Source organism: Sphaerodactylus townsendi, linkage group LG08 (genome assembly GCF_021028975.2).
Source record: "Sphaerodactylus townsendi isolate TG3544 linkage group LG08, MPM_Stown_v2.3, whole genome shotgun sequence".
Classification (NCBI taxonomy): domain Eukaryota; kingdom Metazoa; phylum Chordata; class Lepidosauria; order Squamata; family Sphaerodactylidae; genus Sphaerodactylus; species Sphaerodactylus townsendi.
The window spans coordinates 86,943,226-86,956,113 of NC_059432.1; the positions used below are offsets into that span (position 1 = coordinate 86,943,226).

A 12,888-nucleotide genomic window follows, 5' to 3' on the forward strand; every position below is an offset into this window, starting at 1 on the left:
GGCTGCCATGGGAAGCCAGCTTTTTTCCTTCCCTCCCTCAGGGAGGTCAGGGCACACTTGGCCCCCTTCCCCCTTCCCTATCCCCATGGTGGTGAACCTTTGGCACTCCAGATGTTATGGACTACAATTCCCATCAGCCCCTGCCAGCATAGCCTAGCCACCTCCCCACAGTAGATGATGAGATGGGGGCATTATGGATCCCTGCCCTGGTGTGGGAGATGAGGAGAGCAGCCACCTCCAAGCCTCCTCTGTGGTAGTGGGGTGGGGGCTAGGTGGGCAGCAATGACTGCGTCAGTGCGGGGCAGATGGGGGAGTAACGGCAAGCGGGGGCCTCTCAATGCACCTTGCTGCAGAAGGTGGAGGGTGAGGAGTCACCGAGTGCACCAAATGTGCTTGGGCCTGCAGGGTGTTCTGGATTCCTGCACCTCCCATGAACACCAATGCCCAATTTGGTCCGAGGCCACTACATGGAGAGAAGGGGTGCTTAAACCTTCTTCCGCTGCTGGGGGCGTGGGGCTGTGGTTCAGTAGGAGCCTCTGCTTTGTATGCAGAAGGTCCCAACTTCTGTCCCCTGCATTTCCACTTTAAAGGACCAGGCAGTATGTAATGTGAAAGACCTCTGCCTAAGACCTGGAGACCTAATGCTGGTCTGAGTAGACAGCAGTGTCTTTGACAGGCAGCTGGTCTGATGCAATATAAGGCAGCTGCATGCATGCTTCTCACCTGAATTACAGTGGAGAGGTGCTATTTGCTCCACTGGAGAAATGTACATCGAGCTGTTTTCAGGGGCTGAAGTCAAAACAACACAGCCTCGATACTACCTTTCACCTTCTGCGTATTTAATATAACACATCAGTTCTGCATAGTGTTATTAGATCATCTATCTATGACATGAGAGAGTGGCCATATTTTTCCAGAGCACGTAACAATGCTTTGTTGGATCAGTGCAATCTGGGAAAACTCATGGGGCATTTTTTTTACCCCAAATACATTACTTTTCCTGGGGCAAAAAACCCTACACCAACGGTACTCAGCCACATGAGCTTGTTTTAAAAAATTCCAGCCCAAACACACAAATCAGCTGATTTGGCTGGCATTGTTTTATACTCCAGGTGGTTGGGGGGGGGGGGTGGTAGGGACTGCAAGAACAAAATGGGCTTACTTCAGGGATATTGTTTACTAATGAGCATTATGCATTCTAAAGAACAAAAAAGGCACCTGGAGAGGAAATCATCCAGGTTTGTTGATAAACAGGTATTCACTTGCAAAACTGGATTATAGGAATCTGTATTGGTGTAGTGGTTAAGAGCAGGTGGATTCTAATCTGGAGGACTGGGTTTGATTCCCCACTCCTCCGCATAGTGTTGGAGTCTTATCTGGTGAACTGGATTTGCTTCTGCACTGCTACATTCCTGCTGGGTGGCCTTGGGCTAGTCACAGTTCCATTAGAACTCTCTCAGCCCCACCTGCCTCACAAGGTGTCTGTTGTGGGGAGAGGAAAGGAAAGGAGCTTGTAAGCCACCTTGAGTCTCCTTACAGGGGAGAAAGGTGGGGTATAAATCCAAACTCCTCCTCCTTTTACTGTTGCCCACAATGTGTTTATTTCCTTTTTCAATGGAGAAAAAAAATGTATAAATTGTCTATTATGCAGAACTCACAAAGAGTTTTAATACTTTTCTTCTTAAGTGGGATGCTATCATTATGGAAATATACTGAGACAGAAATCTTGGACGTGGGTGTGGGCAGCGTGTTAAATTCAAGCCCACAGATCTCTTCTGTCTTATTAACTGTGAAGCACATGTTGAAATACTACTGGATTAGTAACAACAGTATTAACCCATGGCAATTTTATTCATTGGAGATATTAATAACCCAGCCCTCCAAAGACCTTGTGCAATAAATGAACAGGGCAATTGCTGCTGATTCCTGTTTTGTGTTGTGCACACACAGTGGAGGGGCTATCACTCACTGGATGAGCATATGAAGCCATGCGGAAGGTCCCGGGTTCAATCTCTGGTCTATTTTAGGGATATGAATGCTGATGAAAATAAATGGCGGCTTTGTGGATGACAGTTTAATCATCAGATTATGATTGTTTTCATATTTCATTCACCAAAGGCTCCTAAACTGCCTTCTGATTCAGCAGATAGCACAGACTAGGAAACCTCAGCTCAAGTGCTGATGATCACAAGTCTCTCAGTCATGAAGCTTTATCTGAGACACCAGAGAAATGCTGCCTGCCTGAGTAGACAATGCTGACCTTGATAGACTTATAGCCTGACTCAGTAAAATGCAACTTCTCATGTAGTCCAGGTGAGGGTTGTGGTTTCTGTGATAGACCATCTGCTTGGCATGCAGGAAGTCCCAGGTTCAATCCCTGGCATCTGTTTGAGGATCAGGTAGGTCATAGGTGTTGAACTTGTGGCCCTCCAGATGTTATGGACTACAGTTCCCATCATCCCCTGCCAACACCATGCTGGCAGGGGATGATGGGAGCTGTAGTCCGTAACATCTGGAGGGCTGCGAGTTTGACACCTTGATGTAGGTGATGAGACAGATCTCCACTTGAGACCCTGGAGAGCCACCTGCCAGCCAGAGTAAACAGTTCTAATCTAGATGGCCCAGAGGTCTGATTTAGTACAAGGTCATTTCACGCGTTCAACTGCACACATTCCGCTCTATTTCCAAAAGCCTCCCTCTACCTTAGGAGCAGCTTCTGGGTGATGTCCCGGCACCTGTACAGGAAGGAAGAACAAATCTAGTCCATGAACCCCTTCGACTCATAATGCCTAGGAGCCAAGCCACAGTGTGCTCCCGTAGAGGATACTATGCTTCTAAATGCTTCACCCATATCTCAAAAAGGATATTGAAGATCTGGAGGAGAACAGGTAACTTTTAGAACCTAATGTACTGTCATGCCGACGTCCTTATTGTTCACAGCTGGGAAAATACAAAAGAATACAGTTAAGAAAAACTGAATCATCACTTCTGAGAGTTTTGTTTCACTTAAAAGTCTTACTTATTAACAGATGACAAGGCCATCATTTTATCGAAACAAATGCTGAGGAAGGGAAGGCAGCATCGGATCACTACTTGGAGGGGAGGCCACCCAGGGAGATTCTGCAGGGGGGGGGGCAATGGCAAACCACCTCTGCTTCTCACTTGTCCTGGAAGCCCCTCACCGAGGTCGCCATAAGTCAGATACAGCTTGATGTACATAATAGATACCTAACTGGTTCTTAGGGCACTTAATCAAATCAAGATTACAAAATCAAAAACAGTAATACAGCAAAAACAAGACAGCACGATAACTCAACAGCAGCAAGAAAAGAAACTACAGAGGCAACAATACATTATCAGCAAATCCCTGTTCACAGACAATAAATAGCAAAAAATAAGTATGTAAGAATGGAGCAATATATACACACACAAACAGAGAGGATCTTTAAGATCAATAAAGATCTTAAAAATCAACGAGGCACTAAAAACCAACGAAACTATACACCAAAGATAAAGGAACTGGCTAAAAGCCAGAGCAAATAAAGTATGCCTTTACATGGTGCTGAAAGCTCAGCACCAGGCAAATTGCTACGGGAAGGGTGTCACCGCTAGAAGGCTCTGCTCTGGATCCTAACCTGCTTATTTCAGAAAAGGAAGGTGGAACACAGCCTCCACTGAACATCTTGAGTGCCCCAAGCACTTTACGTATCTTCTCAGTAATTATTACAACCACCATGTAAGATTAGTCAATGTTGTCCTCCCCATAAAGGAGGCAAGGAGAGTAAAGGTTGAGGCTGAGAAGCAACAACTTGCTTAAATATTCCTACAGAATTTATGGCTGAGGTGAGACCAAATACTTACCAGTTCATTTTTCATCATCTACTCCACATCACACCACCTCCTCTCAGGAAGGTGTCAGGAACCCTCCTTGTTGAGTTCCATAACTCTGTGGCAAAGGTTTCCAGTGGAGGACAGGCAAGATGTAGGGATACTGATCTATAATGGCTGTGTTCTGGAGACTGAGTAGAATCCTATGAACAGAAACAGGAGGGAGTTAACTGAATGAATCTCCCTCCACTTTCCCTGCAGCTTTCTAACTTGTGAGCATTAGGGAAGCCTCAGGAACAGAGGGGGATGCAGGTGGGAAGGGCTCTACTGAGAGGAGGCGGCATTGTCCAAAGCCTTCCTTGTCTCTCCCAACCCTTCTTTTATTTGCATGAGCTCTTGTTCTTTTTAAAAGTTCACATAATAGGCGAGGGTCTATGCTTTCCTACCACTTTCTCCTCCAGAGGGCTACAAAGAGAAGGGGAGAGATCCATCTGTCCATTTCTCCCACTCACAAGATCCAACCTATTTTTGGACCTAAAGCGTGTGCGTTAATTTGAAAGAGAAATGGTAAGTTGCAACATGCACAGGGCTGTAGTTCACAATGACCTCGCAGGTGACCCACTCAGTGTCCTGTAGCAATGCAATCCACCCATTGCACAACTTCCACTGCTCCTCCCAAACTACCATACAGAATATTAGTCCACTCCTACACACATCCATTTCCCAACAAGGGTCTCTCCCCACTCAACCCCTTCTTACTCCACTCCACCATTAGCCATCAAGCTGGGAAAGCACGATGACAAGGCTGCCCCCTTTTCGTGCAACACCGGTATAGTCAGAACAGATTTCTTCCCTCCTTTTCTTTTTGCTCTTATGACTATTGCCTTGAGCCTGAACGAGCCTAACAACAAAACAATAAAAAGAGCATAAGAATGAAAAATACACATATAACAACTGGGGCACCAGGTTGCCCAGATCTAACTAGGAGATTTGATTGCAAAATAGTTTCTGCATTGGCCATGGCTATTTCCACCACCTCCTTCAGCCACATGGTGGGTATTGAGGGATCCAGAGGAGAGAATGCAGCAGCAGCCACAACAGAAGCAATAGCTAAGCATTGCAGGCCAGAAAGTGAACACGCTAAACTCTGGCTCATAGTTTAAATTAAAAACTAGGGCTAGGAGTGCTGTCAAACTATCATCTTTTTATGGACAGAAGCTTTCCACCTCTTAAAAGCAGCACATCTGGTGGAAACAAAGGGTGGGTTTGTTTTTCAACCCAAACATACTTTGTTGGGAAAAGGTTGACATGTCTGTTATGCAATTGTTAGAAAGAAGGCTGAAAACAGCAGCTGTGGCTGTTCAGGTAAGAGTCACTTAAAAAGTAAACATTGAAGGAGACAGCCAGTGGAAAAAGCCATCCCTTGATTTATCCAAACAATCCTCCAATGTTTTTTTCTCTCCCCCAGTGTGATAAATGCAAGTACTCTGACAGGCAATAAATCACTTCGCAATAAATGTTGCTAGACAGCACAACTGGCTACTTTTATTCCAACACCATCTTAAAAGCGTCTACTGCAATTCAGCTGAGATGAGCAGGGTCAACCCCAAAATAAAGTTGAACTGCCTAATGAAACCTTCATAAGCCTGTCAAAAGAGAAATATGTCACCCACTTACCTTCACCCTGTGGGAAAGCAAAACTTCAGGTTGCTCAGGGATAAAATACCTTTCAACAAAAGATCAATTTAGAGACATTTCTCCAGAATCCAAGGTGAGGGGATGGGCAGCTTAAACCTACAAAGCGTACCCAGAGAATATCATCCTGTTTTCAATATGTATATTGATGAATACGCCACAGGGAGTTTCCTGGTGAATTTTTCTGAGCAAAACGAAGTACCACGAGGTACAGATAGCAATACTTGTTCATCATCTTCATAAAAGCAAATTCTGTTAAATCAGTTGCTTTGACATCAGCACCCCAAAGTTTGCTGAAACCGGCCATCTGATGCAAACCCAGAAACTCCCTATCACGAGAGGTTCTCTGTTTACTTAGAAGAGGAGAAACTCCACACACCTAAAGCAAATTATGGCTTATACCTCCACTGAAGTGAACAGGCAGGCTTGGTGATCTAGAAACGTGGCTGCCTGCAACAGTGCGCCCAAAAAAACCAACAGAGGCAACACATTTTAAAAGATGGATTGTTAAGAACAAGAGTTCGCAATGTTCAAGGCGCGCATTTAGACTGACAAGAGATTACCACCAGCAACTCAAGAGTCAAGATACTGAAGGTCACTGGGTGACCTTGGGCCAGCCATAAATACTTTCAGCTAACCTACCTCAGAGTTGTTGCAACAATAAAATGGAGGAAATTAGATTCAGCTGCTCTGGGTCCCCACTAGGGACAAAGGTGGCAAAGAAATGTGGTACAATTAGATCCTAATTGATGCTTAGACAAAGATAAGTAATAGGGTAGTTACTGCACAGCTGCTACCAGATCATCCAGCATGATAAAATCCCTTACAGAATGTGAAAACTCTTCAAAAGGCATTGAGAGGCAAGGCAATCAATGTAGGGGCTAGAGTATCCAGACAGGATTGATGAGATTTAGGCTCAAATTTCTATTCAGGAGACCTTGGGCCTGTCCCTCTCTCTAACAGCCAAGCATGCCTCACAACATTGTCTCAAGGATAAAATGGGGGAGACTCATGTAGGCACAGGTTCCTCAGAAGGGCAAGCTACCAATGAAATAGACTGAGGAACTGGGAAGTATCTTTTCAACTAGCAACCAAACAGGCTTATCATTCATGGTATTACATATTTAATATCTGCATTCACATTAACTCTCAACAGTAAAACTAAATACCTAGTGATGGAGATTGAAAACTTTGAAGTCAGACAACCATGAAGTGACACCCAGCAGTGTATACTGTCTAAGCTGGACAGACCTCAAGTTCGTAGGAGAACGCATACTTAGACCATTGTATCAGGGTGCTTTAGGAATAAAGAGGGAGTAAGGAAAATGTTTACAATTAGAAAGAGAGCTTTACCACAATTCCATTGCATTCGATATGAGGCTGGATCCTGTGACACAAGCACACAAGAAGTTATCATCAGTTCTCCCCGTTCAACACATTGAAAAGCTGACTCTGCAGGCCAGGGGACCCTAAGAGGGAGAGATCGTGTTTCCCACAAACGTTACATAGATAGTTGATCAACTCTGCCTCACATTTCAGACTTGGGCCCCTTCTGCACATGCAGATTAATGCACTTTCAATGCACTTTGCAGCTGGATTTTTACTGTGTGGAACAGCAAAATCCACTTGCAAACGATTGTGAAAGTGGATTGAAAGTGCATTATTCTGCATGTGCAGAAGGGGCCACAGTTCAACCAGCTCTCAAGCCTCAGAACAGCTTTTCAGAGGGAGACCAGAAGCTAGGCAGGGAAGAGGGAAAGGGGTCCCCCATTCCTTCCTTGCACCCTGGCTCAAAAGGCGCCAAACCACATCTCAGAGACTACAGATTACTGTGTGCTGTTTTAGGGCCCCAAATTCAGCAAAATGTGCCTAAGAATTGGAGGCACTACAAAGATTTTTTAAATTACAGACCGTCACACTAGCATCCTTACTTCTCACAACTATGAAAATACAAATGACTAAAATGGAGAAAATCAATAATGAAACTAAGAATCTAATATATCATTCCCACTTGGTATCAGGCTACATTGTCATTATGATTGCGGCAATATATACCAGAATTACTGCCGGAATACAGATTTACATATTTGATTTGAAGATAATTCTACTATACCTGTAGTAAAAAAGAAAGCAAGTCACCTCACCTAGAAAGGTTTAAGATACCTTTTTAAACCAGTGGTGGTGAACCTTTGGCACTCCAGATGTTATGGACTACAATTCCCATCAGCCCCTGCCAGCATGGCCAACAGTGCCAAAAGTTCGCCACCACTGTTTTTTAAACTATTCTCTGTGGCTGCATTTTCCTTTTTAGCAGAAACACTGGAGGTTTTGACATATGCTTTTTGCCAGCCACAACAGGTACTATCTTACACATCAAAACTGGAAAAAAAATGCAGTCCATTTCACAGGTTGAACTTGTCACAGCAAGTGCTATGTATCAGCAAATGTATCAGCAGAATTACCACACACTCTGTGAAAGAACAGTGAATCAGGGGAGGGAAATGTCATCATTCTGTACTCTTTCAGGATGCAGTAAGTAAGAAAGGCCCAGTGAAAATGAAGTAAATAGAGTGTGTTAATGGAAGGAAGGAAACGCATAATACTTCTGTTGTTTTATCTCATGGTTGTTGGTGGCAGCAGGTCTGTCTCATTACAGAATAATCATAAAGAGTAGCATAGTTCAGTATAAACTTTGTTATCTTTTGGCACATTTTTCTTCTAGCTTAACAGGTTTGCTTATCAGGAACTAACCTTAATTGGCTGGTGCTGCTCAGTAGTGTGTTTTAGAGAGCCAGCTACACAGACAACAACACAATACACAGCCAGACCAGGGGCTAGGTGACTACAGTTCCTTTGAGGAGTTCAGTACCTTCAACTGGGGAGGGTGTATGTGTGTGTCAGTTTGGCCCCTTCCACACATGCAGAATAATACACTTTCAATCCCCTTTCACAATTGCTTGCAAGTGGATTTTGCTATTCCGCACAGCTGCAAAGTGCATTGAAAGTGCATTATTCTGCATTGGCGGAAGGGGACTCAGACATACAAGCAATGATGAAAGCCAAATCTTTATCATATACTTACAAAGTATTCTTTAGATGCAAGACAGCTCAGAATTAATACTCCTCCATTGAATATGAATAGGACTGACAAAAATCCATTATTCTGTCGTAATGAGCTGTTTCTTAAACCAAGCATATGTACAAGCTTGAAATATTGAGTGTGCATTCATCTGCAAGGCTGATTTACAAACTATGCCAATATGTCTTGCAGATATTTTTGTACTCACCAGCATGCTCCTATAATTCTAAAGAAGGTAGCTGGAAAAAGCAACCTCACCTGAAAAGCATTCTGATTTAAATTAATTTATGAAACTTTACACAGATTTTAAAGTAATTTATTGGAAATAGTTCTTCAATTACAAACAAGCTTTCCCATTTACAGAATGTGCTGACAGCAAAGGGTAAGAAATATAGCCTCTCAGTTACTCGTCTGTGACAAACAACCCTGCCGGATTACAGAATTGCTTGCCTTTTTAACTTTTCACTCAGCCCTTTGAATTGTGTATTTCCATGGTTCGGTTAGCTGCTCAAAAAAAGGCATTCTCTGAGAGAGTACCTTACTTCATCTTTACCTTGTTATGCTTTGCAACAAGGAGATGTTCTTAGTGTGGCAAAGACATATCAACTTTATGTCTGCTACCCTGTGAAAACATTAATCCGTTTAGTCTTACCAATGTTCTACTGACCTCTATAAAATTCACATGCTGAACAGGCTAAAGAAATAAGCTTGAGTCACAGCAATATAAAAAGGTGGATATAGCAGTATGTTTTTGGCCTGCTAACTTGTTCAGCTGAACTGTGGTACACCAGGCTGCATGCATGTTAATGCTGTCTGGACTACTATGAATATAGTATTATGGCACAAGTCACCATGTGATATTTTACACTCATACCCCATCTTTAGTTCAAATTATTCCTGAAAGTACTGACCACCCCAAACAAGGAATGACAGTGTAAGAAACATCAAGAGTCAAATACAATATACAACAGCTAAACATTGTGAAATGTCCATCTTAAAATGCATCAGAAGAGGCTGCTCCTTTATGTAATCTATGGTCAATTTAAAGCCATGGCTTTCACATTAAATTGTTTTAATAACCAGAGTCCCAAGAAGCACAGGATAAGGTTTTCTATTGGTAACCATTTGAGAATTATTGAGATGCCACATGCTACACTAAAACTAAGCTATACATACATAATAGTTCTTTTCAGATAAGCAATAACCACAGCACGTATCTGTTAACCAAGCTGCATGAGTGAGCTTTGAGCTAGTCATACAATCACTTTTTGATAACCTTAACTTCTTCATTTTAAATAAAACCACTTCCATTTATACAGAAGATTAACAAAGATCAGTGTTTACATATGAGGCAGTCATTAAGTATCTACACTGCTTACGCTTTTATATCAACATAAAGCATGAGTTTGATTCACAGAATAAGTAGGTCCACGATTGTAAGTTAACAGTAACTCTTTATTGCTTTGTACATGTGATGCTTTTTCAAGGCACTGTGGCATGGACTAGAAAACCTGGAATGACTTGTGAAGGAACCTGGAATGACATGTGGTCAATATGGAAAGTTCTTCATAAGCAAGACGACAGCAAATTTAAATTCCAAGTTATCAAACATCAGGAATGAAAGTTCATAGTTCACAGGAGAAAAGTCTTGTGTAAAGATCACCTTCTTCACATGCCCATCCTGATACTCTGAATAATCTGAAAAATAGCTGCAAAAGTAAGCAGATTTAGATAGTGCTAGACAAAAAATTTGTCAAGTGTTATGCATAACTCAAAAATGATGTTCACTAACAAAGCACTGCCGCTGTTTTGATGTTTTAAAGCTTCAACTTGATTCTAATAAATAACAAAGTGGAGGTTTCTACTGTATTTACTTCATACAAACATTTTCAGTCAGAAAAAAATGTCAAGGAATTAGGCAGGCAAAGCATGGGCAATATGCTGAAAAGTTTTGCAATTATCAACTGCTGATATTAGATTCAACTTCCAGTTTCTGCAAGCAACTGAAGTTGAGATGATGTAACATTAATCTTTCAGGACAGTTAACTCCCAGCTTCAACCCAGTATCTTAAAAACATGCACAAGAAATGTTCATGCAATCTTCCTCAAGTATTTTAAGAGTTTAGGGTGACTAAAATCTCTCTTCAAAAGCGGATGTTAGCAAATTTTAACCTTTGATCAGTCACAAATTACCAGAAAAAGGGGCAGGGAAAGAGAAGGGATTTGGGACTCTTTTAAAAGTTATTGGGGGGGGGGGAATGGAAAGATTAAAGGAAAGGAAGAGCACAGTGAGAAATCTATGTTGCAACTTTGGAATACAGGTAGATAAACTATGCCATATGGCAAAACAGCTTTCCAGTGTTCTGAAACGGAAGCAACCTCATTTGGTCATTGTGGGAAATCAGATGCTAAACTTGACAGAGCACTGGCCCAAAGCCACAAAGCTCTTGCTATGTTACATAATTAAACTCCAGTTAATAGCTTAAGCAACCTGGAATTAGGTAAGTTCTACTACTTTTGTCACTATAACATGTGAAACTGATATTCACAGTTCACTTATGAATCCTCAGTTCAGTTCGTTACTGCATGTTATACCAGTAAATAGCAAAAAGTTGATCAAAATCAACTTCACGCCCACAACAAGGTTTCAGGCTTTCATTTGTAACTTATTTTGCCAAGCAGAAAATGTGTTTATTATCTTTTGGCTGGTGATAAAATTCCAATACAAGGTCATTGCATGATTTGTAACAAGCAACCAAATTCCCACATATTAACAAAGTTGAGGCCAATCAGCTTAGCAAACAGGTGAGCGATCACGTGGTAGTCTTAATGACAGTGTTCAAACAGATTATGCAAACCAAGGTTGTTGGGGGTTTTTTTTTTTGTCCTGAGCCACCTGGAGAATAGCAAAACTCCTTTCCGTATCATTTTGCTATTCAAAATAAGCAAACCTCAAACCACAAATGATCCAATTTAAGATGCATTTATGGCAGCATTGGAAAACTGATATTCTAAGTGCTTTCACAGGGGAGTGCCTACTGTGCAATCGTTATGAGCGCCAGGACCAGGGAAGCTCGCTGGGCAACTGTCCGCCAGCCACACGGTCTCAGTCTAACCAACTTCAGCGCTCTGTTGCAAAATTAAGGAGAAGAGAGCCAGATCCCCCATCCCCCATCCGCCACAGTCTCCCTGATGGAAGAAAAGGATACCAACATCTCACTCTAGATGCAGGAATATTTAGATAATAATGTTTACCCAGCAGTAAGACCAAATGTCTTACTGCAGGGTACACCACCAGAAAACCAAATGTCACCACCAGAAGACTAAATGTCACAATAATCCCGCTGGCCATTATGATCTCATCTTGAATTTGAAAAGCAGATCAACCAGGTGCTCTTACTGGGAAAGCAGACTGGGAAAGTGATGGGAGTGAGGGAGAAGAGCCAAATGGAGCTGGCGTGACCCAGCTTTGGGAAAGTCAGATCCAGTCTCCGCTGAGCCACGAAGCTCAAGAGTCTGCTAGGAATGTAACAAGAGGGAGACCCACACACGGCACTGAGCCCCTTGGAAAGAGGGCAAAACAAACAGACCACTGAGGATCTCTGCATTAAAATAAGGCTCCTAACGATTTTAGGAAGGGATGAAGGAGATAAAGCAGCAGCTGTTGTTGCGGAAACTCCGCTCCATCCCCTCAGCCCCGGCCAACAGTTGGAGGAGCCGACACTTACCCGATCCGCACACCACGAAGATGAAGAGAGCCAAGAGCCACGGCCCCACCGACGCCTTCTCCTCGGGCGCGTTTCTCTGCGGGGGAAAGAGCCGCCACGTCAGCCCCCCACACGGGAAGAAGGGGAGCCCCGAGGAGCCTCCGCCAGCCCCACCCGAGCAGGATGGGACCTCCCGGCCCCGGCGCCCTCCCCAGCCGACCCTCCGCCGTGGGGCTCCCTACCGAGGTCTTGGCGACGTTCCCGCGCTGCGTGATGTTCTTGCTGTGCTTCTCGTTAGCCATCCGGATGCGCTGCTTGGCCACCATCTTGGCTGCTGTTAGTTGATGCTGGTCGCCGCACCCGCCCCGAGCGCCCCGCCGCCTGTGGCGCTGCTGCTGCCGCGGCCGCCTTAAGGGACTGATTCCCTCCAGTCAAGGCGCCGCGTAAGCAGCAACTGCCCCTTACGCAGGCCCCACCCTCCGGAAGCGGGGATGAGCTTGAGGCGACAACCCGGAACTAATTTTCCCACCAGGCGCTGTTTCCTTTTGGCCTCCTAAACTAGATTTAAGCTGACTATGG

At 43.6% G+C, this 12,888-nt stretch overlaps 1 protein-coding gene across 1 annotated transcript; it reads right to left on the reverse strand.

Moving 5' to 3' along the window:
- Positions 1 to 8,902: 8,902 nt before the first annotated feature.
- Positions 8,903 to 12,853, reverse strand: SERP1 (stress associated endoplasmic reticulum protein 1). The gene is made up of 3 exons (XM_048505740.1): positions 12,552 to 12,853; positions 12,331 to 12,406; positions 8,903 to 10,311 (listed from the first exon to the last, which is right to left on the reverse strand). Exons 1-3 carry the CDS (start codon positions 12,633 to 12,635, stop codon positions 10,271 to 10,273), a joined length of 201 nt encoding a protein of 66 aa, XP_048361697.1. The 5' UTR covers positions 12,636 to 12,853; the 3' UTR covers positions 8,903 to 10,270.
- Positions 12,854 to 12,888: the final 35 nt, after the last annotated feature.

Bases quoted from the DNA above. Each gene is read 5' to 3' on its own strand.
- SERP1 (XM_048505740.1), bottom strand. From the start codon at position 12,635: ATGGTGGCCAAGCAGCGCATCCGGATGGCTAACGAGAAGCACAGCAAG. The intron at 12,407-12,551 runs GTAGGGAGCCCC...TTTCCCCCGCAG, and splicing joins GGAACGTCGCCAAGACCTCG to AGAAACGCGCCCGAGGAGAA. The intron at 10,312-12,330 runs GTAAGTGTCGGC...TTACTTTTGCAG, and splicing joins CTTCGTGGTGTGCGGATCGG to CTATTTTTCAGATTATTCAG.